Consider the following 25,664-nt stretch of genomic DNA (forward strand, 5'->3'; position numbering starts at 1 on the left):
CCCAATGGTGATGTCCTGTGACACCCACGTGCTTCTCGATGAAGCCCCTCCACTCGGGGGTGGTGCAGAAGAGTTGGAAGTCCTCGTAGAAAGTGGGGCTGCCGTTGGTGGGGGGCAGCGAGGGCAGGAAGAGCTGCAGCTGGAGGGTCTCATAGCACTGGTCCATGAGCGTACGGACAATGGGCATCAACCAGGAGAAGGTCTCGGACTTGGCATCCAGCGAGCGTTGCAGAGGGGTCTCCAGCTTGCCCAGAAGGTAGCAAGCCTCATCTTTTTTGGGGGCTGAAGTGGTTTGCAGCAGGCTGTGCAGCTTCACGTACGCCAGCGAGTGCAGCTGGGGGGACACATGGGATATCAGATGGGGTCACTTGCCTTGCCCCAGAGCGCTGGGGTCTCATCTGGGAAGGGTTGACCCACCTGGGGGTCCTGCAGCATGATGTAGCCCACAAGGATGCGTAGACCCGTCTGGGCCATCTCCTTGAGGTCAGAGGTGCCGTTGGCCAGGTGGTACCAGACGCCCAGCTTGTCCAGCAGACTGCTCACCCCCTCGTAAATCTGGGGGGGACATGGTGAGCCCCCCACCCAGCCACACACCCCCCCACCTCTGCAGCTGGCTGGGAGCAAAGCCACCAGGGCTGTCCCCACCACTCAGCCACCCTCAGCTTTGCTTGGGATGGGCTTAGGTTATGAGTAGGGTCAGGATTATGGTTTAGGGGTAAGGTAGAGCCCAACCCATAACCCTAATGACAAACTAATCAGAGTATGGGCAGGGTTATGGGCTGGGGCTTAGGGTTGAGTCTATGGCAATGGTGTAGGGTTGGGGTTAAGGATTAGGACTGGGGTTAGGGTTAAGGGTTAGGACAAGGGTATAAATAGGGGCTAGGGTTGAGGTTTATGGCAAGGATGTAGAGTTAAGATTTAGGATTAGGGTTTAGGAGGTATGTTTATGAATTAGGGTTATGGTTTGGGGTTAAAGCTTAGGGTACAGGACTAGGTACTTGGGTTTACATAAGGGTGTACTGTTAAGTTTAAAGTTTAGGTTTAGGGGTCAGGGTTAGGGTTTAGGATCAGGATTAGGGTTTACAGCAATAGTGTAGGGTTAGGGTTTACAACAACGGTTAGGGTTAGATTTATAGGGCATGAGTTAGGGATAGGGTTTAGAGTTAGATCTTAGCATATAGTGTTAGAGTGTTGGATTTGGGTCTATAGTAAGTTTGTAGGACTGGGGTTAAGGGTCAGAATTAGTGGCTAGGGCTGGGGTGTAGGATTGGGCTTTGCAACAAGGGTGCAGGGTTAGGGTTAAGGCTTAGAGTTGGCGTTTATGGTGAGTGTGTAGTGCTAGGACTAAGGTTTAGGGGTTAAGGCTTTGATTTTCTGCTTACGGGCTGGGTTACAGTTTAGGATTAAGGCACATCGGCTGCAAGCAGGGTTTAGGGTTAGGCCTAACATTAGGGCTTAGTATTAGGGTTCAGAGCTCAAGTTTGGGCTCAGAACCACCCCCTCCTGCCTGCCCACCTTCTCGCTCCACAGGGCCTGGTTGTTGTGTCCCTCGGAGAACAAGAAATCCTGGAGCAGCCGCAGGAGCTTGAGGACGTTGTGGGTGAGACCGGGCAGCATGGTCGGCCCCGACTCCTTCAGATCCGTCAATGCCGACTCCAGCATCATCTCCAGGAGGCTGTGGGAGAGCAGGTGGCTCCGTTGAGTGGTCCTCCCTTGGGGTCCACCCCACTGGACTCCACTCCAGACCTTGGGTAGGACTCACCTGCGCTTGATGTCATCGGGGGGCCGCACCAGCTCGCACGCCGTCCCCAGCTTGGTGAGGACGGAGAAGACCTGCCCGCGTTCCCTCCACGCTGCGTCGTCCCAGCCCTCCACCCCACGCCAGGTCACCGAGAAGATGATGTTGGTCAAGAGGTTGCACAGCTCCTCCTCGGGCGTTTGCTGCCAGTGGAGAGGAAAGGTGAGTAGTTTGGTGTCCAGCGCAGCCCAGGGTGGTGGGTACGACGGTCTGGGGCTCACCTGGGGGTTGCTGGTGTTGGAGATGTTGTCACTGGGTAGTGCGTCCTGGTAGCTGCTCTCGTCCAGGACGTTGGAGAGGCTGGAGCTCTTGCGTGCTCGCATCCCCGGGAAGGGCTTGAAGCTCTCCAGGGGCGAGGGGGTGCCTGGGCCACTGGCCGGGGTCTGCGTGCCGCTCTCGGCTGTGGCCATGGAGCTGGTGCTGGCCAGGTCGAGCCCCAAGTCAAAGGGTGAGGTGGAGAAAGGCGAGAGCGGGTGGTAGACACCATCAAAGGGAGGACCATCACCAGCGTTGGAGGATGAGCGGCTGGCCCGGTCGGAGGAGTCAAAAGATTTGAAGTTGTAGGAGTGGAAGGACTTGGTGCGGCCACTCGGGGAGATGGAGTGGTCAGAGAAGCCCTCAGAGAGCTCCTGGTCTGAGGCCTCATAGCCCAGCGGCAGGAAGACGTCCAGCTCCTGCAGCTCAGCCGGTGGTGGGCTTGTCCCCTCTTTGCTGGGGGGGTCCGAGAAGCGCATGAGCTCCAGGCAGCCCCCGTTGCCCCCGATGCTCAGGCTGTGCTGGCGGGACTCGTAGGACTCTTTGACGTAGAGCTTGGTGAGCGTGTCCTGCCAGCCGGCCAACCGCGCCAGCTGCTTCACCATGTCCTGCTGCGCGTAGATCAAGTGGAAGAGCTGCAAGACAGAGCAGAAGTGGGGAGACCTGATGATGTTGTCCCAGCTCCTGGTCACCTTTTGGGGGTTTGGTCCCTCCAAGGGGCTGCTGATGGTCCTGAGACCTTGGATCTCCCATAACCACCATGGGGTGCTGGGGCTGCACCACCTCCATAGTGGCACCATCCCCATGGTCCCTGTGTTCAGGCATGGCTGGATGCCCATGGGTGGCTCCAGAGAGCTCAGCCAAAGGGTCACCATTCGGTCACGGTTCCTTGCACCCATGGTCCTGCTCACCTTGCGGCAAATATCAAGCCGGACGGTCAGCTCAGCCCGGTGAGACAGGTAAACCACGGCCACCAGGTCCTTGTAGTTTAGGGGGTCTGTAGACAAGGAGAGACAGTACGGTGGTGGGACACAACTTTCTGTCCCCAAAAGTCATCATAGGCCCCCAGCCCCAAGACCAGCTGAGCCTCGTGGGAAGCCACCAATGGTGACCCCACAGCACGTGTTGGGGATGGGTGGCCAGGACATGGTACCTGCCCCGAGGACCTGCTCCGAGAGGCAGCGGAAGAGCAGCATGGAGCTGGGGACATCATTGAGGCAGGCAATGAGCCCCTGGTACCCGATGTCCTTCAGCTTCAGTCGGTTCTTGCTGCGCTCGGGGACCTTCTCGTACTTCAGCATCTTGTAGAGGACCTGGTGAGACAGAGAAGAGTGATCACCCCGCTGCAGCAAAGCTGCTGGAGATGGCAAGAGGTTGGTACTGAGGACCTGCCTGACCTTGAAGACCCTTTCCCGCACTTCATCCGAGAACTTCTTCTGCACCAGCAGTGAGAAGAGGACCTCCACGTGGCCTGGCTCAAAGAGAAAGGCGAAGAGCTGCTCCTGGGCGGGCGAGCCCTTCAGCAGGCTGTGGATCACCTCCAGCGCTCCGCATACCTGCGGGACATGAAGTTGGTCATCCACTGCCCTCCACGTGCCACATCAGGACCTCAGTGGCTTCCCTCCACCTGCTCCCAAGTGCTGAGCCAGCCCATGGCACCATGAGGTGTGTGGGGACATGGGTGGCTTGGTGATGTACCTGCTGCTCATCCTGCACCCCAGCCACGTAGCTCAGCAAGCTCTGCATCTCCTCCCCGGAGAAGCTCCTGCAGAAGAAATCCTTCACCAAGCTGAAGAGGGATGTCTGCACCGTCTTGATGTCATCGGTGGCCGTGGTCTTCTCCCTGGAGGTGCTGATGGACAGACACACATCGGCATTCCTGTTGGGGACATGCACAACCACCCTCCTGCCCTTTGTCACCAGTGTGACCCCAAATGCTTGGAACAGGCTGCCCAGGGCAGTGGTGGAGTCACCATGCCTGGAGGGTTGAACAGACGGAGATGAGGTTCTCAGGACATGCGGCAGTGCCAGGGCTGAAGGAATGGTTGGACTTGATGGTCTTGAGGGGCTTTTCCAACCAAAATGATTCTGTGATAAATTCTATGATAAACCCCACCATGAAGCCTGAGGAGCTCCAGGACAGCCCAGTGTGGACATCCCTTCTGGCCAGCCCTGCCCACTGGGTAATGTCCACCCCATGCATTTGGAACTCCGCAGGGTATGAGCACCTGCGGTGCCACAGGAGGGTGGAAACACATCAGGTCAGACAAGAAAACAGCATCAGCTTATTAGAGAAATGCTCTTGGTTAGTGCTGGAGAGACGCTGGGGGTGGATTTTGGGACTGAGTGGTCGAAACTCTGGGTGGAGGCTTAGGGATGGGGCACCGCCATGGGGAGTGGAAGGTCCTGCAACCACCACCATGCTTCCACACTGGAAAGTTATCCCATGAGGTGCCTGAGGGTGGTGAGAGCCTGGCCCAGGTACCCAGAGGTGGTGGATTAACCATCCCTGAGACATCCCAGGCCAGGCTGGACGGGGCTCTGAGCACCCTGAGCTGGTGAAGATGTCCCTGTCATGGCAGGGGGGGCACTGGGGGAGCTGGGAAGGTCCCTTCAACCCAAACCCTTCTGTGATTCTATGATTCTATATTGCCCCAAGCAAAGGGTGTCTACCCCAATCTGCAGCTCCAAGGGGTCAAGCCCACCACCACATCAGCCTTTGGGGGTCCTGGTTACAAGCAGCTGCTCACCCGTAGAATGTCCGGATGGAGTCAAGGACGTACTGCACCCCGTACTTCTTGCGGATGCGCTGCTTGTGGTCCTTGACAACGTTGCCCAGATACTGGATGTGACCTGTGGGGAGAAGATGTGAGTGACTGTGGAGGCTGGTTAGGATGGGGAGGAACCCCCAAGCACCCCCGGTCCCACCTAAGCGGACTGCGAAGTCGCTGTTGCTCCAGATGCGGAAGTCGAAGAGGAGATGCTGGTAGAGGAGGTGCAGCAGGAGCCCACTGCCCTCTGAGGCCACCTGCTCCATGAGGATCTGTGAGGCCATCAACGTGCTCATGTCCAGCAGTGGACCAGAGACCTGCCATGGGTGAGAAGAGAGGCTTCCAGCCCCGGTGTCTCCCACAGGGAACAACCCTGGGGACCATGGGATGGAACTTTTGGTAGCTCCCCACACCTTCTGCAGCAATGCCCCAATGATGGCCGGCCCATGGCACTGCACCAGGCTCTCCTGGTTCACTGGGTGGTTCTGGATGAAGTTCTTCACCAGCAGCAGGAAGGCGGCCACGCTGTTCCTCTCCAGCCTGCTCTCTGCAAAGCACAGGGCAGAGCCCCACCAGTAGCTGTGAGCCCCATGCCCAGCTGGACACCTTCCCCCAGTGCTGCCCACATCCTGGGCATCCTGGAGACCCCACCAACAACTTTTCTCTGCAAACTTTTCACCCTGTTCTCCTATTTCTCCCAAATTTACACGAGTGGAAAGCTCCGTTGCTCTGAGCTTGGAAATAAGTAGCTGGGTGTCAGGAGAAATCCCATGTCACCTATGCAGAAGAAGGCTTCTGCATGAACCCAGCCCTACTAGAAGACACCAGAGACTCCACACAAAGGCAAGGCAGAGGTGAGCAGGCTGGAGCCACCCTCGTCTTCCCAAAACTCCTTGTTTATGACTAATTGGGTCATAACGACATTAAAGGATGTCAACAGTTGCTCCATTTCCCCATAGCTCATGGTGCCTCAGGCAAGACCTCTCATGCCCACGGTGGACACCAGCCTGCTCCAGGCAGCACCCATGTGGCAGTGGGGTCACCTCCAGCCACCCAACCTGCTCCACGTCCCCCGAGGTCCTCACCCGAGGACTTGCCTAGCGGGATGAGCATGCCTTGAGCATTCCTGGAGGATGTCAGCTCTGGTCCCACCAGGTCATTGGTCTCCTGTTCATCCTCAGGTTCCTCCTTCTTGGACACCACTTGCTCAAGCAGGGGCAGCAGCACACCCATCCCACCCACGCAGTTGACCACATCCTGCCGGAGGGAAGGGAGAGGCTTTGCTGGGTGCTGTGTGGCGAGGAGGAGGTTGAGTCCATCCTACCTGCTCATGGGCTCAGCCCAAGATGGGAAGAGCCAAACCCTGTGACTGGCAAAGACTAGGGTGTCCCCAGACCCATCCTACAACACCAACCTGTTGCACTGCACCACCCAGGGTGCCCACTCTAGATGCTGAGGACCTATGGGGCATGCAGGTTCTTGGTGGCCCCAATACCAGGTAGCAGAGCCTCTGTATGGTCCAAAGGAATCATCATGGCCATCCAACACTCCTTGAGGGTCCTGCCCCTGCCCCATATCCCAGGAGAGGCCCAGCTGCCTCCTCGCCATGGGGTGGGTGGGCCAGTACAGACCACCTTGCACCCAACGTACCTTGATGTCCCAGTTGACCACCTTGTGTCCTGTCAGCCTCCCATCCAAGCTGTGGCTGGGAGAGAGATCCAGGCAGATGTTGTTCCTGCAGGCCTAGAAGAGAGCACCATCGGAGCATCTTCATGCTCCTGGAGATGTCACCTATGGCCAGAGGGTCTCCCAGTGCTGTCCCCATCCCCAGGGGAGTGGCTCTCCTCACCTGTGGGGTGTAGTACAGCAAGAGTTTGCTGCTGAGCTCCACCAAGTCACCTTCCAGTGTGAATGGTGATGTGACGTTTGGCCCTGGGGGAAGAGGATTGGGGTGAGATGGAGCATGGTGGAGACTCCGATTGCCACCAGCACCCCGCAGATACCCTGTGCCCCACCCCGACGTACCTGCACAGAAGAGCGCCTTGACCTGGGCTTGCTGCAGAGCCTCGCAGAAGATGGCCACCGAGCCCAGGTGACCCTCCAGAGAGGTGGGGCTGCCCCACTCTGTGTCTTGGCTCCCAGCCGCTGTGGTGGCCACCACCCCCTCGGTGGGCGGCTGAGTGGGGGTCCAGGAGTGAGGGCTCAGGGCGGCGGGGACGGACTGGGAGCGACTGAGCGCTGGGCGCGGGGGGAGGACCAGCTCTGGCCCGTGGGACACCAGGGGGTGGCTGGTGGTGGTGGCAGTGGTCGTGGTGGTCCGGTGGCCTGCAGAGCCGATGCAGCAGGAGGTGAAGGACTGGAAGGGAGAAGAAGGGAGAAGGAGTCACGCTCATCCCCAGCCCCACGCCATGGGGAGGGGGCCAGCCGGGCACCGGGGGGGTTGCTCACCTCGTGAAGGGAGGGGAAGCGGAGCTGCGCTGTTTTCCGCAAGTGCCCATCGGCGTAGATGCTGACGACGTTCTGGCCAAAGGGCCGGCGGCCGGCGACGTGGACAACGTCAATGCAGTGCTGGGGGGACAGGGAGGGGGTGTCAGGCATCCCGGTGTCTTTGTTAGGCCCCTGATGGGGATGGGGACAGGAGTGGGGACGATGCTCACCCAAGCTGAGTCGTTGAAGGCAAACTCTGGCAATGCCACTGTCATGTAGTCCTTCTTGGTGCAGACGGCCACCACCAACACGCCGCCAGTGGTGAAGAACGCCTCGAAGCCCGTCCCACCGGCTGTGAAGAAACTGATGGAGGAGAATCATAGAATCATTTTGGTTGGAAAAGACCCTCAAGATCATTGAGTCCAAGCGTTACCCCACCCCTGGCACTGCCCCATGTCCTGAGAACCTCATGTCCGTCTGTCCAGCCCTCCAGGGATGGTGACTCCAGCACTGCCCTGGGCAGCCTGTTCCAATGCCCCACAGCCCTTTGGGGAAGAAATTGTTCCCCACATCCAACCTCAACCTCCCCTGGCGCAACTTGAGGCCGTTTCTTTGTGTCCCTGTCTCCCCTCAGCTCCTGTTCTCCAGCTGAACCCCCCAGGTCCCTCAGCCGCTCCATCACACTTGTGCTCCAGCCCCTCACCAGCTCCGTTCCCTTCTCTCAACTCACTCCAGCACCTCAAGGCCTTTCTTGGGATGGTGGTGCTGCCCCTCCTCATCCTCACCTCAGCCCTCCCCTGGTCCCTCCATTGAGCATCACCTGTAGAGCTGCCTCCTCTTCGGCCTCGCCACTGGCTCAGGCTCTTCCTCGCTCAGGCACAACCAGGCATGGAAGGCGAAGGCCCCTCCAGGCCACTTCTGGATGGCAGGCACCATGATCCCTGCCATGCCGGGTGTCAGGTCAAAGCTCTGCAGTGCCCGGGACGGTCCCTCCACCCGCGCCATCCCCGACAGAGCCCGGATGACGGGTGCCACGTAGGGATGAGGTCCCCGTCCCCGCTCGTGTCGCAGAAGCCGCAGCAGCTGCCGCAGCTCCCCGGGACGGATGGACAGGCTGCCCAACGCCCGCAGAAGCTCCAGTAAATTCTCAGAGCAGGCAACCGGCAGCGCTGGCTCGGTGGCCAAGGCAGCCAGTAGAGAGCCCACCATGCCCGCCTTGACGCAAGTGAGGCGGCTGGGCAGAGAGGCTTCACAGAGCCGCCGCAGCTGGCCCGAGAGGAAGATCTGGAGGTCCCGGCACGCCAATGCCGGCAGCCAGGCCAGCAGGATCAGCAGGGGTTGCTCGTTGCGGATGGGGCGCACCGGGAAGGAGCTGTGGTCGCCTTCTACTGCCTGTCGAAACACAAGAGCTGGTTGGTGTGGCCTCAACCCCATGGAGAGGGATGGATCCTCCCTCTCTGGTCTCCCCAGGCTGGTGGTAGAGACTTCATGTATCAAGAGTATTGGAGCCTCCAACGTATTAAGCTTATCAGAGACCCTTGGGCATCAAGCGTCTTGGAGACCCCCATGCATCAAGGGTCTTAGAGACCTCCATGCATCAAGGGTCTTAGAGACCCTGTGCCTTAAGGGTCACAGAGACCTTTCAGGAAGCATATTGCAGACCCCCATAGATCAAGTGCCTTGGAGACCCTTGTGCATCAAGCACCTTGAAGAACCCCCATGCATCAAGCAATTTGAAGATCTTTGTGCATCAAGCATCTTGGAGACTCCCATGCATCAAGCATTTCAGAGACCACTGTGTACCAAGTGCCCTGGAGACCCTTCTGTATCAAGCACATTGGAGACTCCCATGTACCAAACGTCTTGGAGACCCCCATGCATCAAGTTCCTTCAAGACCCTCATGCATCAAGCATTTTGGAGACCCTCGTGCATCCAGCAGCACCAGAGCAAGCAGACCCACATCAGAATGGGCTCAAATCTCCCCAAAGTTGAGTGTGACTCCAAGCTAAAGATGATCTCAGCACCCCCCAGGAGAAAGCTAATGGGATAATAACAAGGTGGAGAGGACTGGAGGGTGAGGAATGGGGTTGCTGGGGGCTGAGACCCACCAGGAACCACCAGCACCAAGAGCTTTGCTCGGTGTGGAGAAGCAGGCATGCTCACCATGTTGAGGAGCTCCTGGAGCAGGCGTTGGGTGGGCTGGCCCTGGCTCCTCAACACTTCGTAGAGGTGGGCATAGCCGATGCGCTCCTTGAACACCTCCTGCAAACACCCGGGCACATGGGACCCCACACCGAGTCCCACCATGTGCTGATGTCACCCCAGCCCACCTCGCAACATGAAAACCCCCAAACACATCCAACTTTTGGGGTGTCCCCACCACCCCAATCCACTGCCCACCTTGGCCGAGGGCGAGTTGCTCATGATGGCGGTGAGGACACCGATGGCGCGGACTGCGATGGTGTCGGAGCTGCTGTCAAAGACCTATGGGGACATGGAGGTGGTGGGTCTACTGAACCATGGGATCGCAGGGACACAACGCACCGCGCCTGGTGGTTTGGTTATGGGGCGGCACCACAAGGTACCTGTTGGAGGCCATTCCTGTCTGGTGGCTGTGAGGGAACCTCATCATGGGCTTCCCGTGAACTGCCGAGGTAGAGCTGTGGGACACGAGGTGGGTGTCAACCCCAGAGAACAGCACCCAGTATGGGTGGGGGAAGAGGGAATGGGGTTCTGGAGGGTCCCCACCCCATGGGTGCTGCTGTAGAGCAGCCACCCTGTCCCAACATCATTTAGAGCCAGGAAGGGTGAGGATGGAGATGAGGGAGCCCAACCCCAGTGTCACCAAGTGGGGATACCAAGGTGGCCACCCCAGTACCTTGCTGTTTTGGAGGAGCCGGATGATGTGCTCAAAGCAGTTGTTGCTGAGAAAGACGGCTTGGAGAACCGGCCGGTCCTCGCAGTTCAGCATGGCCGGGATGGCATCTACGGCGAGGTGACAATGGCTCAGCCCCATCCCACCTCCCCATCTCCATCCCTGTGCCCAACCACCTACCCAGCATGAGGACACGGAGAGTGATGAGGCCACCGGCTGCCTCCGGTGCCAAGGACGCGGCGGGCAGGTCGGAGTTGAGCACCCTGAAGTAACCATCTAGGAGGACACGCAGGGACACGGGGCCAACGCCAGGACTGCCACCATGGAGAATGTGGACCACGGACACCACCACGCGCAACACCAGCTCCAGCAACCCGGGGAGCGGGGGGGTTCCCCCATCTCCTCCCCGCCGCAGAACCCCCAGCAGCACCTCCACTGCCGCTGGTGTGATGGCCCCCAGGGCGTTGGGCTGTTGGGATGATGGGGAGGGGGAAAAATGGGGTTTTATCATAGAACCACAGAACAGTTTGGGTTGAAGGGACCTTCTCACCTGCCCAGTGCCCCCCTGCCATGAGCAGGGACATCTGCACCAGCTCAGGTTGCTCAGAGCCCCATCCAGCCTGGCCTGGGATGTCTCTAGGGATGGTTCATCCACCACCTCTCTGGGTACCTGGGCCAGGCTCTCACCACCCTCAGGGCAACAATTTCTTCTTATATCTAGTCTAAATCTCCCCTCTTTAGTTTAAAACCATCACCCATTGTCCTATCACAACAGGCCCTGCTCAAAGTCTGTCTCCATCTTTATTGGCCCATTTTAAGCACAGAAAGGCCGCACTAAGGTCTCCCCGGAGCTTCTCTTCTCCAGCTGAACGCCCCAACTCTCTCCCCTGTCCCCAGCAGAGCTGTTCCAGCCTCGGGTCATTCCTGGGGCTGCTCTGGCCCCTCTCCAGCAGGTCCATGTGTGTCCTGTCTGGGGACCCAGCGCTGGAGCAGCACTGCAGGGGGGTCTCATAGAGTGGGGCAGGGGGGCAGCTCATAGTTTTCATACTAAAAATCAAAGAAAATAAGGCAGGCACTGGCACAGTAATTCTCCTCACCTTTCTTGGCACTTATTTTCAAATGGGATGACTCTCTCTCAGAGAAGTTTCTCCCTTTTCACTGATTACAGAAGGAGCCGGGAGTACTGAGGCTCGGTGTAATTTTTAGAAGGCCAAATGTAGATGACTCCATCGTTGGCACTACGAGACCCTGCTGAACTGCTCCTGTGTCGAGGGAAGGAATTCTGCCCCTCTGGGGGTGTTCAGCTGGAGGAGAGAAGCTCTGGGGAGACCTTAGTGTGGCCTTTCTGTGCTTAAAAGGGTCTGAGAAGAAAGACGGGGACAGACTTTTGAGCAGGGCCTGTTGTGACAGGACAAGGGGTGATGGTTTAAACTGAAGGAGGGAGATTCAGGCCGGACATGAGGAAGGAATTGTTGCCCTGAGGGTGGTGAGAGCCTGGCCCAGGTACCCAGAGAGGTGGTGGATGAACCATCCCTGAGACATCCCAGGCCAGGCTGGACGGGGTCTGAGCACCCTGAGCTGGTGCAGATGTCCCTGTCATGGCAGGGGGGGCACTGGGGGAGATTTGAAGGTCCTTTCAACCTAATATAGTCTAAAATTCTACAATTCTGTGAAGACTGGAAGCTTTGTGGTCTCATTATCCCACACTCCTAGATCAGCCAGGTCTCCCTACTTATCCCCCAATTCATCAACCTCACCACTGAGTCCACACCCGAGGTCTTTTAGCTTCTAATTAATGCTTCCCCACCACATCAATAAGGTATACTGTTTTATTGTAATTATATCCTGCAGTGAAAGTGTCATTAAGTCGCCTATCGCGATATAAAATCATTTACTGAAGTGATTAACAGCAAGCCCGACGTCTCCAGCGCTGCAGGTTTGACCCACCTCACTGCACCCCACTCCTGGGAGCATGTAAATTAATTTGAAGCCAATTTCGGAGCTATTAATTAAGTCCTGGTTTTTAAGCATTGGGTTAATTAAAACCTACTTCTGCTCGATTTTATTCAGCCAAGAAATTCTCATCTGCCGAGTTGGTGATGAACCAGCAGCTTCAGCTCAACCCCCTCTTTATTTTTTTCCAAGTTAAACCCCACTTGAATTTAAAGACGGAATTTTAGGGAAGATTTTTAAAGGCTTAAAAAAAATTAAGCAGTTTAATTCCAGGGTTTGTCAGGGGCTGGAAGGGCTCTGGAAAGCTCATCCAGTGCAATCCCCCATGGAGCAGGAACACCCAGATGAGGTTACACAGGAAGGTGTCCAGGCGGGTTGGAATGTCTGCACAGAAGGAGACTCCACAAACCCCTGGGCAGCCTGGGCCAGGCTCTGCCACCCTCACCCCAAACAAGTTGCTTCTCATATTTCAGTGGAACCTCCTGTGTTCCAGTTTGCACCCATTGCCCCTTGTCCTGTCACTGGTTGTCACCAGAAGAGCCTGGCTCCATCCTCCTGACACTCCCCCTTTCCATCTTGATCCCCAGCAATGAGTCCCCCCTCAGTCTCCTCTTGTCCAGCTCCAGAGCCCCAGCTCCCTCAGCCTTTCCTCACACGGGAGATGCTCCACTCCCTCCAGCATCTTGGTGGCTGCGCTGGACTCTCTGCAGCAGTTCCCTGTCCTGCTGGAACTGAGGGGCCACAACTGGACACAATATTCCAGGTGTGGTCTCCCCAGGGCAGAGCAGAGGGGCAGGAGAACCTCTCTGACCTACTGACCACCCCCTTCTAACCCACCCCAGGTACCATCGGCTTCCTGGCCACAAGGGCCCAGTGCTGGCTCATGGTCACCCTGCTGTCCCCAGGACCCCCAGCTCCCTTTCCCCTACACTGCTCTCTAATAGGTCATTCCCCAACTTACACTGGAACCTGGGGTTGTTCCTGCCCAGATTCAAGACTCTACACTTTCCTTTGATATATTTCATTAACTTTTTCCCCGCCCAGCTCTCCAGCCTGTCCAGGTCTCTGATGGCAGCACAGCTTCCAGTGTCACCACTGCTCCCAGCTTGGTGTCACCAGCAAACTTGCTGACAGTCACTCTATTCCCTCGTCCAAATCATTGATGAATATGTTGAATAGTACTGGTGCCAGCACTGCCCCTGAGGCACTGCACTGGATACAGGCCTCAATTGGACTCTGCCCCATTGACCACGACTCCCTGGCTTCTTCCCTTCAGCCAGTTCACAGTCACCTCACTCCCCGCTCATCCAGACCGCACTCCCTCAGTTCAGCTGTGAGGATGCTGTGGGAGACGGTGTCAAACGCTTTACTGAAGTCAAGGTAGACCACATCCACCTTATAACATTTGGGGTTGTATCACTTGAATGATGATCCCAAATCCTCCCACATCCCCTTCCCAACGTTACCTTGGATCCAGAGAGGATGGCCCCAAAAAGATGGATGAGCCGGAGCTGGAGTGTTTCGGGGAGTTGTTCCCCGGCTTGGAAACTCTCTGTGAGGATGAGGAGGGAAATGTTTAATTTAGGGACGAAACAGGAAGAAAACAATAGAGAAAACGGGGTTTTGTTCAAAATAAGGTTCAATTTGGGGATTTACAGGCGGTTGGGTTCGTTGGGAGTTTTAGGTGATTTCAGAATGGGGTTTTTTGGGGGCTTCCCCAGAAGAAAATCCCCTTTTCATTGATTTTTGTAGGCTCCCCAGGATCCTATACCTGCCCCCGGGACCCCGTACGTGCCCGTACGGGCACGTACGGGGTCCCGGGGGCAGGTATAGGATCCTATATTTGCCCTTGAATCATATAGTGATTATGGGACAGGTGTATGATCTTATATTTGTGGGGGCAGGTATAGCATCCTATTTCCCCCTCTGCTATGGGCACATATGGACTCCTATATTTGTCCTCAAACACACACCAACCCCAAGGCACGTATAGGATGTTATATTTGCAAGGGGCAGCTCTAGGACAACCAGGGGCAGGTATAGAATCCTGTAAATGTTGAATATCATTTGTCCCCATGGATACTATAGATGGTCCAGAATCCCATCCCCAACCCCCAGCATCCTCTAGTTGCCCCCAGATGCTCCGCGCACCCATGGATCCCATACTGACCCTCTATACATCCCTGAAATCCCATTGTGAGTGATGTGGGGAGGGCAGGACCCCCTTTTACCTTGGAAAAAGTCGCTGAATTCGGGGGGCAACGGAGCCGGGGAAAACTTGTATTTACTCTTCTCCTTCGCACTGATGACTTCTCTGGAATAAAAGGGGTGAAGCAGGGGGGGACACAAAAGGATTGGGGGGGTTTTGGGGTGCAGGGGGGGGGTCTCTGCTCACCCGCTGAGCTGCCGTCGCCAGGTCTGGTAGGGGTCAAAGAGACATTCGCAGAGATGCAGAGCGTGGAGCATCGCGCTTTCCAGCTGCATCCCGCCCCGCGCATCCTCCCGGGGACCCCTCAGCTGCCGGGAGATTGAAAACAGAGCAAAATGACCCCCCCCCGCATTAAAAAGAACAAAACCTGTGGCTGAGCCCCCCCAAAATGGAGGTAAATTCTCCCCCTGCGTTCACCTTGCTGGAACAGATTCGTAGGAGCTTCAGCACCTCCGGGATGAAGCCAGGGGTTTTGTCTGCTTGGATGTTCTCCGGGTTCCTGCGAGGGAGGGGATATCAAACATTAGGGGGGTTATTGCATCGTGGGGGGGGTCGCTAACACAGCAGTTGGTACAGCTGAATCCCATCAGTGGCCGGAAAAGTGGGGGGACACAGGTGGGTTGTCACCCCCTCAGGGGACATGGAAGGGATTGGTGGGGATGCTGCTGCCAGGAGGTGGCAGAATCAAGCCGGGGGGGATGTAATTGGGGTGGGGGGGGGGCAATTATGCGCTTTGTGGAGGGATGCTGTGCTTTGTGGGGGGGGTGCTGTGCTTCATGGCGGGTAAATAGTGTGTTTTGGGGTGATGTGACGCACTTTAGGGGGGAATTATGCACTTTGTGGGGGGGATGCTGTTCTTTGTGGGGGGTGTTGCACTTCATGGGGGGGTGATGCACTTTGGAGGGGGGGCTGCTGTGCTTCGGGGGGGATGAATGCTGTGGTTTTGGGGTGATGTGATGCAGTTTGGAGGAGTAATGATGCAAATTTTGGGGGGATGCTGTGTTTTGGGGTGATGTGATGCACTTGGCGGGGTGATATGCTTAGGAGGGTAATGACACTTTTTTGTGGGGATGCTGTGTTTTGGGGGGGGTGTTGCATTTCATGAGGGGTGATGCACTTTGGGGGGTAAATACTCTGTTTTGGGGGGTGTTGCATTTCATGGGGGGTGACACACTTTGAGGGGGATGCACTTTTTGGGGGGTGAATACTGTGTTATGGGGGGATGCTGCACTTCATGGGGGGTGCCACACTTTAGGGGGGGGGAATGCAATTTTGGGGGGTAAACACTGTGTTTTGCGGTAATTCATGGGGGGATGACACACTTTGGGGGGGTGGGGATGCTGTGCTTTGGTGGGGGGGGTGATGTGTTTTGGGTTTTGTGGGGGGGATGCACATCTGGGAAGGTACCAGAGCGGTTTGGGACAGTGGCAGTTTGGGACAAAGGTGACAGAGGTTTGGTCCCTTCGGTGAAGATTTGGGGGGGTGCACAGGACACAGAGATTGGTGTGGGGGCACTGAGGGGACCCCCCCATCACCAAAAAGGCACCGAAAGGACCAAACTCAAGAACCTGCATGGATGGGGTGGACAGAGGGAAACCGAGACCCTATCGGGGAGATGTGGGGGGGGTATTTTTGGGGGGGTTTCACCCACCTGCAGATGATGATGAAGAACTTGAGCAGCAGCAGCGCCTGTCCCAGGCTGGTCCCAGCGCCCTCCTCCCGCGGGACCTGGGTCACACATTGTCCCAACCGCTGACTCAGCACCTGCAGCACCTCCCGCGGCAGCACCGGCAGCTCCGACACCGACTCCTCCGCCCTGGGGACACGGGGTGGGGGGGACAGGATGTGACCCCCCCACCCCATAACCCACCAAACTCCATCCGAGCTACAGACCGGATGGTTTCAAACCACTGTTGCTGCGGCAACCCCCAAATGGTGCGGGGGGTGTCACCCTGGCAGCACCCATGGGTGCTCCTCACCTCCGGGGCTCCAGCGAGGGCAGGGCAATGATCTTCTCGAAGTTCATGACAAAGGCTTCCAGCCACTGCTGCAGGTACGTCAGGTCCTTCTGTAAGGGTGGGGATGGGGGCTGGAGGCACTGGCCAATCAGAAGCCGTGCTGGCTACCGCCCCAGAGGTAGCAGCCAATCAGCAGACAGAATGGTCAAGTCCCACCGCCCCCAGGAGCTGATGATCAGTTAGGACTGGGGGTGTGAGAACAACCTGTGGAGCCACTGACCAATCAGCAGTGGGAGCAGCACAACCTGTGGACTTGCTGACCAATCAGCACCCAGAGCAACACAACCTGTGGAGCTGCTGACCAATCAGGACCCAGGGCAAAACAACCTGTGGAGCTGCTGACCAATCAGTACAGGGGGCAGCCCAACCTGTGGAATTGCTGACCAATCTGCATGCAAAGCAGTACAACCTGTGGACTTGCTGACCAATCAGCACGCAGAGCAACACAACCTGTGGAGCTCCTGACCAATCAGCAGAACCTACAGAGCTTCTGACCAATCACCATCCAGAGCCACACAACCTGTAGAACTGCTAACCAATCAGATCCCACACTTGACCAACACCCTGGAGGTACCAGCCAATCAGCAGAGACAACGGCCAAGTCCCACCCCCCCCAGGAGCTGATGGTTGGTTGGGACTGGGGGTGTGAGCACAACCTGTGGAGCCGCTGACCAATCAGCACCTGGCGCAGCCCAACCTGTGTACTTGCTGACCAATCAGTACAACCTGTGGAGCCACTGACCAACCAGCATCCAGAGTCACATGACCTGTGCAGCTACTGACCAATCAGCACCCAGTGCACCTGCCCCCTACAGACAACCACCAGCCAATCAGCAGCGAAGAACTTTGGGGTGGCCCATGGCCCAGAGCACCCCCATATGGCACCTTGGGGTCACCCAGGTCCCTAAGCACCCCAGTGTAGGACCAAGGGGTCACCCACATCCATGAGCACCCCATTGAGGAACCTTAGGGTGACCCATGTCCCTGTGCACCCCAATGTGGCACCTTGGGGTGACCCATGTCCCTGAGCACCCCAGTGAGGAGCCCTGGGGTCACCCACAGCCCTGTACAGCCCAATGCAGCACCCTTGGGTGACTCATGTCCCTCTGCACCCCAGTGTGGCACCTTGCGGTCACCCATGTCCCTGAGCACCCTAGTGAGGAAGTCTGGGGTGACCCGAGTTCTCCTGCACCCCAGTGTGGCACCTTGGGGTCACCCAGGTCCCTGCACTCCCCAGTGTGGCACCTTGGGGTCACCCAGGTCCCTGCACTCCCCAGTGTGGCACCTTGGGGTGACTCATGGCCCTGAGAACCCCAGCACAGCACCTTGGGGTGACTCAGGTTCCTGTGCACCCCAATGTGACACCTTGGGGGGACCCACAGCCCTGAACACCCAAAGCAGCCCCTTGCAGTGACCCATGTCCCTCTACACCTCAGTGAAGAACCTTGGGGTGACCCATGTCCCAGTGCACCCCAACACAACACCCCGGGGTAACCAACATTCCCCTTCACCCCAATGTGCCACCTTGGGGTCACCCATGTTCCCCTGCAGCCCAATGTGGCACACTGGGGTGACCCGTGTCCCTGAGCACCCAAAGCAGCCCCTTGGGGTGACCCATGCTCCCCTGCACCCCAGTGTGGCACCTTGGGGTGACCCACATCCCTGCGCACCCCTACACAGCACCTTGGGGAGACCAAGGTCCCCCTTTACCCCAACGCAGCACCCTGGGGTGACCCATGCTCCCCTGCACCCCAGTGTGGCACCTTGGGGTGACCCACTGCTCTGTGCACCCCAGCGACGAACCTTGGGGTGACCCATGCTCCTGTGCACCTCAGTGAGGCACCTTGGGGTGACCCATGTCCCCCCGCACCCCAGCGCAGCACCCTGGGGTGTCCCCACCCAGGCAGGCACCATCTACCCTTGGGGACACCCCGCTCCCCACAGGGACAACTCCCTGGGGACACGGGGATCCTGATCCCTCCCTGGGGTACCCACACCATCACCGCAGTGGAGGGGACCCCCTCAACACCCCCCATGTCGCCCCCTGAAGGGCCCCCCCACCCCATGTCACCCATTCCCCGCCGTTTACCACCCAACCGCAAGCACCAGCACCCAGTGGGGTGATCAGGGGGGTGTCCCCCTATGTCCCCCCCCACCCAGACCCCCCGTTACCTGGGGGTCCATGACCCTGGAGACAGGACGGGGGGGGTTGTTGTTATTTTTTGTCCCCCCCGCCCCGAACTTTGTCACCGCCGCCTCGCTCTTGTGCAAAAACCACCAAAAAAAAGAAACAAAACCCCAAAGCGTCAGGAAATGCCAAGTCACCCGCCGCCCCAACGGCGCTTCCTCCCCCCGCCCCCCCCCCCCCGTTCTGGGGTGCAAGGGGGTGTCACCCATTGTCCCCAACACCGCGCGCCCACCCAGCAGCTTTGGGATGTGCCAGGGTCAAGGTCACGGCGGTGGTGATGGGGACACGATGGGCATCACCCAGCACGGGCACGCCGCCAAACCCCGCTGTCACCCCACTGTCACCACCCCGCGTGGGTGTCACCAAAGCCGGAGTGTGGTGAGTGCGACGGTTCTCAGAGCGCCCCCCCGCCGATCCCAGTGTCCCCTCCTGTCACCCACTCACAGCCGGTGTCCCATCCCGGCGCTGGCGGCCGCCCCCGCCGGTGCCCGTCCCAGCTGGCAGAGCCTGTTGGGTGGCTTCTGGGCTCGGCCGGCGCGGTGTCACCTGGGAACGTGGTGTCGCCACCTCCATCCCTCCCCGGCGCTGCCGAGACCCCCCCACAAGTGACGGTGACAAAGCCACCTCCCTGTCTTTGAGTGTCGAGGGGTGACACCGGGGATCACGGCAAAGGGACCCCAGTGGGGTCACTGTCACCTCCTGCCACCCCCGCAGCTGGTGTGGGGCAACATGGTTGGTACCATCCCCACCATGGCATGGCCACCCCATGGGACATCCCTGGGGACAACCCTGTCCCCTGCCAGTGCCATCAATACGGTGACGTGAGCTTTGGCCTATTTTAAAGCTACGAGAGATAACAGGGCCGCTCCTGGTGCGCAGCCCTCATCTGATGTCACCAGCCAGCGAGGGGGATGACAACGGGGGACATTGCCATGGAGGTGACACTCAGACTGGTGGCATCACCCAGCACCCTGGGTTCAAGCTCAGAACAAGCCCGGTAGTGAGATGACAAAAGTGTGACATGGGCCAGGGGACACGTCCAGGCAGCCTCGTCCTCGCTGGGTGCTTGGGGATGTCACCGTGGCGCAGGCCAGCGGGGTCTTGCAGTGTGACCTGGCTGGGGAGGTGACACCAAAGTCCTGCCCTGGCCCCGGTGGCATGGCCACCCCATCGGTGTGGCACTGTGACTGCACACACCCGGACAGCGTGGCACGTGTCCCCATGCAAGGGTGCACAGCCCGATGGTGTGGCACGTGTCACCCTGTGACCATGTACACCCGGTGACATGGCACATATCCCCATGTGTCCAGGGACATCTCAAGAGCATGGGACATGTCCCTGTACAACCTCAGACACCTCAATGGCATGGGACATGTGCCCAAGGGACCACAGACACCTCGATGGCATGGCACATGTCCCTGTACAACCACAGACACCCTGATGGCATGGCACATGTCCCCAGGGGACCACAGACACCTCAATGGCATGGGACGTGTCCCCAAAGTACCACAGACACCTTGATGGCATGGTACATATCCCATATGGCCATGGACACCTTGACAGCATGGCATGTCACCGTATGACCACGAACACCTCGATGGCATGGGACATGTCCCCATACAACCATGGACACCTGGTGACATGGCACATGTCCCCATATGACCACAGACACCTCGATGTCATGGCACATGTCCCCATGTGACCATGGACACCTGGTGGCATGGCACATGTCCCCATACAACCATGGACACCTTGACAGCACAGGACATGTCCCTGTACAACCACGGACACCTGATGGTGCAGCACCTGTCACCAGCAAGGCGTGACCACCCCAACGAGGTGGCCCGTGTCCCCATGCCCACCCAATGTCCCAGCTCGTGTCCCTCATACAACCTGTCCCAGTGAAACCCCATGGACCTGGTGCCACCTCATGCCACCTCCGCCCACAATGTCACGATTTATTTTGGTTTCATATCTCATACTGGGGCCAGAACGGGCGCAGGGTCACTCGAGGGTGACAGGTCTGTCACCAAGGGGACCCTGAAGATGCCCCAACCCCTTTTCCTGGCACTGAGCAGGAGGGGGGTTGGAGGTGGCTTTGTTTTGGGATGCAGAAGAGCTGGTGGCTCCCAGGGGACGTCGTGGGGCCGGATGAGGTGACAGACATGACGCTGTCCCTGTCCCCAGCTGGGACTGGGATTCCCACCCCCACTGTGTCCCCATCCCTCCTGGTGTCCCCGGCCACGTGCTGGGGACAGAGTGGAGTTTTAGGGTAGAAATAACCATCCTGCACCCCAAAACCTCAGCTGGTGACCTCAACCCATGGGCACAGGAGCCAGGGGTGACACGAGGGGGGGGTCCCCTCTTCTCCAGTCCATCCCCCACCTCTCCAGCCGGGGAATGGGGATGATTAAGGATAAAACGAAATGCGAGGGACTCTTGGGGTGGGACAGGGAGGTTCCCCTGAGCAGGACACCCCCCCATAGGCAGGACTCCCCCCTTGTCCCCGTCCCCCCGTTGCTCCCGAGGCTCCAATGTCACCGCGGCTGCACCTGCTGCCGGGCGGGGGCGCAGGGACACGGCGGGAGGGGGGACACGACAAACCCCCCCAAACCCTCCCGAATAAGGGGGTGTGGACCCCCCCAAAATGTGAGAAGGCGAGTGCGGGATGCCGGGGGGGGGGCTCCGTGGGGATGCGGTGCCCCCCAAAACGCGGAGCACAGGGGAGTCGCGGACCGCTGGATGCGGCGATGGGGTCACGGAGGGACGCGGTTGCCCCCGGGGGGATCGCGGACCTCGGGCTGCGGTGACGCCCGGGGGGGCGGCCGTGGACCCCGGGGATATTTCAGGGGGACAGGGGGGGACGCGATTCGCACACGGGGCGGGGGGGGTCGCGGAACCCAGGATGCGGCAGTGGGGCGCAGAGGGGGATGCGGTGCAACCCCCAAAATGGGGGTGCGATACGCCCAAGGCAGGAGGTGCAGGCAGGGGGGTGCAGGCAGCGCTCACACCCCCCCAGGGATGCAGGCAACGCAGGCAGAGGGGGTAATGGGGGTAAAGAGGTGCTGCACCCCCCAGGGATACAAATTCGGCGGGGGTTCGGTCTCACCTTGGCGAAGTAAAGCATCCAAAGCTCGTAGAGCCGCTCCCGGGAAGCCATGCCGGGCCGGCACGGCTCGGAACGGCTCGGAACGGCACGGCGGGCGGCTCCGCCCCCCCGGGCCCGCCCCCAGGTGCGGGGGGCGGTGACACGATCCCCCGGTACCGGGTACCTGCTGCTGGGAAGGGGCGTGGGAACCACTTCTCACCCCCCTCCACTTTCTAACTTCCCCCACCCGGCAGCCCAAAGCGAAGCTAAAAAGGGAGGGTGGGGAAAGTTAAATAGTTAAATGCCCCCCCTAATTACTACCCCCCCACAATTAAACCAGCTGAGCCTTGCGCGCTCTGGGAGGGCGGGGGCACAAGCCTGGCTGGGCGGTGGATTCTGATTTACAATCGTTTCACCTTTTATTTTTTTTTTTAATTTATTTTTTTAACATTTTTTCACGCCCCCCCTCCCGCCTTTTGATTCCCCCCCCGCCTTGGCGCCCCCCGCCACTCTTTGCCCATCGATGCGCTCGGCGCTCGGCGTGTCGCGCCTGCCGCGCATGCGCGCCGGCGGCTGTACGGAGCGTGGGGGAAGAAGAGGGGCAAGATGGCGGCGCCCGGTGGCGGGGTGGAGGCGGCCGAGGAGGCGGCGGACCCGGCCCTGGGGAGGCTGGAGGAAGAAGCGAAGCGGCGGCGGGAGCGGCTGAGAGCCCTGCGGGAGCGCACGCTGCAGGTCGGGGGGCGTTTGGCCGTTCGGGATGTGTGGGGTGGGCGGTTGAGGGGGATGTGAGGGTCTGGAGTGGGCCTGGGGGTGTAACGCGGTGTGAGGGCAAGAGGCAGCAGGTGGTGAGGCTCAAACGGAGAAATAAACTGAACAGCAGAGTCAATTATACTATTAAGCGGCATTATTTATTTTATTAGCTCTGGGGATCACCCTCCATAAGTGTTTCAAAGACTGGATGCTCTCGCACTGCTTATATTCACACAATTATTATGTTCTTATTACATATGCATTACAGTTTTTGGAAGTTTTGATGTCTATGCTAAAAAATAATTGGTGTTAGTTATAATGGTTTAGTTTCTTATTAAATATTCTCAAATATAAACTAAGCGTTCTGCTTGTAAACACTGTGTTACCGAATCTTCCGTCTCTTGTTGCGCAGAAGGGTGTGAAACTTGAAAAATATCCCCTCGTTTTGTGGGTGGTCAGAAAGTTTTTATTATAGAATCATTTTGGTTGGAAAAGCCCCTCAAGATGATGGAGTCCAACCATAACCCAGCACTGCCCCGTGTCCTGAGAACCTCATGTCCGTCTGTCCAGCCCTCCAGGGCTGGTGACTCCAGCACTGCCCTGGGCAGCCTGTTCCAATGCCCCACAGCCCTTTGGGGAAGAAATTGTTCCCAGATCCAACCTCAACCTCCCCTGGCGCAACTTGAGGCCGTTTCTTTGTGTCCCTGTCTCCCCTCAGCTCCTGTTCTCCAGCTGAACCCCCCAGGTCCCTCAGCCGCTCCATCACACTTGTGCTCCAGCCCCTCACCAGCTCCGTTCCCTTCTCTCCACTCGCTCCAGCACCTCATGCCCATTGATTAATGATGGGTGGGTCTTTTATAACTTAATTACAGTGTACGTTAATTTAGCAGCTTCTCTTCAAGGCCTGGAGGTAAGAGAGAGAGGTTGGCGAGTGCTCTGGGGTAGAGAATAGAGGGTAAAGGGGGAATTTGGGGGTGGGCAGGAAGGTGTGAGGGTGGGAAGATGGTGGGAGGTGTGAGGTGGGGGTCGGGGTGCTCGGAGAAGGCTGAGGGACCTGGGGGTTCAGCTGGAGAACAGGAGCTGAGGGGAGACAGGGACACAAAGAAACGGCCTCAAGTTGCGCCAGGGGAGGTTGAGGTTGGATCTGGGAACAATTTCTTCCCCAAAGGGCTGTGGGGCATTGAACAGGCTGCCCAGGGCAGTGCTGGAGTCACCAGCCCTGGAGGGCTGGACAGACGGACATGAGGTTCTCAGGACATGGGGCAGTGCTGGGGTGGGTTATGGTTGGACTCCATGATCTTGAGGGTCTTTTCCAACCAAAATGATTCCATGATGCTGCGTCTTTTGGGGTCTGTGCTGGCTCCATAAGACCCTGTGCCCCGTCTGGCCTTGGCTCCCTCTTGCTTTTGTGCTCAGCCTTTGTCCCTGGTCTCTTGGCTCAAACCACCCCCGTGGTGTGATTAAGCCCCTTGATTTTTTCCACGTTATCTCCCCAGTTCACTGTGCGTCACCCCTGAAATCCAAACCGCAACCTGGGTTTGGCAGCGAGGATGAAAACAGCGATTCACCCTGGGCTTAATTAACAACATGTTACGTTTCTCCGGCGCTTTCTGCACCTTCCACGGAGACGTTGAGACCTGATTGCCCTTAGTGCAGGCTTGAGGAGACTGAGAAACCGGTTCTTTGAGCAAAGCCAGGCCTAAGCTGGTTTGTAAAGTGGGTTTTCTTCTGGGAGAAATGGTGCAGCAGGTTTTTAGCTCATCCTCGGAGGAATTCACCGTGGTTATTGTCAATCTCGCGCTGTTCGAGGTGCTGCCGGCAGCGAAATATTCGGGGTCGGTTCTCAAGGAATTGATCTGGGAAGTTTTGTGATGGGTTGGATCCTCACCTTCGAAACTCCAGTTATTTTAACCCACTGTCCTTGTTGCCTCTGCAAACGCTAAGCTCAAAATATTAAAATAGAGATTATTTTAAATTGAGGGGGAGAGAAGGATGGAGTAAACTTGAGAAACTTGGCATTAACACCTCGGCTGCGCTTCAGCCTGTCTTGGCATGTCCCGGCATGGCTGAATTCTCTCTTTTGGACTAGTTGGGTGGTGTGAGCTCTGCCACATCACCCTGGGTCTGTTAATCGGGTTATTATGGTCCAGTGACATGAGAAAAAGTCGTGTCCCTCCACCGAGGGACCTTCTCTTGGGTTACCAACGGGAGCCACGGCTTGGGGCAGGCCAGGCGCATTCTCCTGTGTATCTCACCTTGAAATACTAGTTTTTAGCGGAAAACTGAGCTTTCTGGAAGGGAAAAGCACGATACAGCCCCACACCCAGTCTTGCCGAGAAGAAAAACTATTAAAAAGAAAAGCGTCTTGTAAAATAAAAGCTCTTTTCTTCTGTATTTCTCTCCTGTCTGGCGAATTGAGAGGGAGCGAGGCAGAGCGGTTGTGGAGGGTGCAGCACACGGGGTGTTGTTCTTATTTGATTTATTGCTGTGTTTTCTTTAAATTTTGGGTGAGATTTTCCCGCTTGGTCCCTGTGAGGGCTAAAGTTGGTCATTTTTTTCACTGGTATCTCGTGTACAGGAACGAGACTTCGAGCATGATGCCTGGTAGCCCGTGGTGGCTCCGACCAGCCCTATCCTGGCGAGTTAGTCTAAGCCTTTCTAAATCCCTTTTGGTTTTGGCTGAGATGGAGTTTAACTGATCTCTCTTCCAGCTTCAAGCTGTGGGTTGGGAGGCCTGTCCTTGTATCAAAACCATTATGAAGCATCTGGGTGACTTTCCCTGGCACCTCAAATCCTGGGGGCAGTTTTGGGCGCCTCGGCTCAGGGCTCAAAATGGCGGCACCAAAATCACCTCAGGGCTCAAAATGGCGGCACCAAAATCACCTCAGGGCTCAAAATGGCGGCACCAAAATCACCTCAGGGCTCAAAATGGCGGCACCAAAATCACCTCAGGGCTCAAAATGGCAGCACCAGGGGCACCAAAATCACCTCAGAACACAAAATGGCGGTGCCAGGGGCAACAAGATCGCCTCAGGGCTCATAATGGTGGCCAGAGGGGTGGTGGGATCACCTCAGAACAAGAAAGGCCTTGAGAGAAGGGAATGGAGCTGGTGAGGGGCTGGAGCACAAGTGTGATGGAGCGGCTGAGGGACCTGGGGGGTTCAGCTGGAGAACAGGAGCTGAGGGGAGACAGGGACACAAAGAAACGGCCTCAAGTTGCGCCAGGGGAGGTTGAGGTTGGATCTGGGAACAATTTCTTCCCCAAAGGGCTGTGGGGCATTGAACAGGCTGCCCAGGGCAGTGCTGGAGTCACCAGCCCTGGAGGGCTGGA

General features: G+C 57.8%; 2 protein-coding genes across 4 annotated transcripts in view; one reads left to right on the forward strand and one right to left on the reverse strand.

Annotated features, from left to right (window-relative positions):
* The window catches only part of NBEAL2 (neurobeachin like 2), a 31,406-nt gene extending 9,649 nt beyond the window's left edge, over positions 1 to 21,757 (reverse strand). Inside the window, exons 1-31 of one of the 3 annotated variants that reach the window (XM_065050221.1) lie at positions 21,605 to 21,757; positions 16,269 to 16,357; positions 15,941 to 16,105; positions 14,707 to 14,788; positions 14,476 to 14,597; positions 14,312 to 14,394; positions 13,547 to 13,632; positions 10,308 to 10,596; positions 10,131 to 10,237; positions 9,838 to 9,912; positions 9,653 to 9,736; positions 9,416 to 9,514; positions 8,072 to 8,643; positions 7,482 to 7,614; positions 7,273 to 7,392; positions 6,850 to 7,180; positions 6,674 to 6,756; positions 6,475 to 6,567; positions 5,910 to 6,081; positions 5,238 to 5,371; positions 4,982 to 5,141; positions 4,804 to 4,906; positions 3,752 to 3,905; positions 3,451 to 3,609; positions 3,207 to 3,366; positions 2,965 to 3,050; positions 2,020 to 2,688; positions 1,763 to 1,941; positions 1,516 to 1,675; positions 418 to 555; positions 29 to 334 (exon numbers count right to left, since the gene is read on the reverse strand). In XM_065050221.1, the coding sequence (XP_064906293.1) occupies positions 29 to 334; positions 418 to 555; positions 1,516 to 1,675; positions 1,763 to 1,941; positions 2,020 to 2,688; positions 2,965 to 3,050; positions 3,207 to 3,366; positions 3,451 to 3,609; positions 3,752 to 3,905; positions 4,804 to 4,906; positions 4,982 to 5,141; positions 5,238 to 5,371; positions 5,910 to 6,081; positions 6,475 to 6,567; positions 6,674 to 6,756; positions 6,850 to 7,180; positions 7,273 to 7,392; positions 7,482 to 7,614; positions 8,072 to 8,643; positions 9,416 to 9,514; positions 9,653 to 9,736; positions 9,838 to 9,912; positions 10,131 to 10,237; positions 10,308 to 10,596; positions 13,547 to 13,632; positions 14,312 to 14,394; positions 14,476 to 14,597; positions 14,707 to 14,788; positions 15,941 to 16,105; positions 16,269 to 16,357; positions 21,605 to 21,655 (5,244 nt within the window). In that variant the 5' untranslated portion in view covers positions 21,656 to 21,757. Of the gene's footprint in view, positions 1 to 28; positions 335 to 417; positions 556 to 1,515; positions 1,676 to 1,762; positions 1,942 to 2,019; positions 2,689 to 2,964; positions 3,051 to 3,206; positions 3,367 to 3,450; positions 3,610 to 3,751; positions 3,906 to 4,803; positions 4,907 to 4,981; positions 5,142 to 5,237; positions 5,372 to 5,909; positions 6,082 to 6,474; positions 6,568 to 6,673; positions 6,757 to 6,849; positions 7,181 to 7,272; positions 7,393 to 7,481; positions 7,615 to 8,071; positions 8,644 to 9,415; positions 9,515 to 9,652; positions 9,737 to 9,837; positions 9,913 to 10,130; positions 10,238 to 10,307; positions 10,597 to 13,546; positions 13,633 to 14,311; positions 14,395 to 14,475; positions 14,598 to 14,706; positions 14,789 to 15,940; positions 16,106 to 16,268; positions 16,358 to 18,479; positions 18,635 to 21,604 lie in introns of those variants that run through there. The other 2 variants (XM_065050220.1, XM_065050219.1) reach the window with 2 other exon arrangements.
* A 377-nt stretch (positions 21,758 to 22,134) lies between these two features.
* The window catches only part of CCDC12 (coiled-coil domain containing 12), a 57,471-nt gene continuing 53,941 nt past the window's right edge, over positions 22,135 to 25,664 (forward strand). The window contains exon 1 of the mRNA XM_005512124.3: positions 22,135 to 22,315. Coding sequence (XP_005512181.2) covers positions 22,190 to 22,315 — 126 coding nt within the window. The 5' untranslated portion in view covers positions 22,135 to 22,189. The remainder of the gene's footprint in view (positions 22,316 to 25,664) is intronic.

The sequence above is a fragment of the Columba livia genome, chromosome 2, assembly GCF_036013475.1.
Source record: "Columba livia isolate bColLiv1 breed racing homer chromosome 2, bColLiv1.pat.W.v2, whole genome shotgun sequence".
NCBI lineage: Eukaryota > Metazoa > Chordata > Aves > Columbiformes > Columbidae > Columba > Columba livia.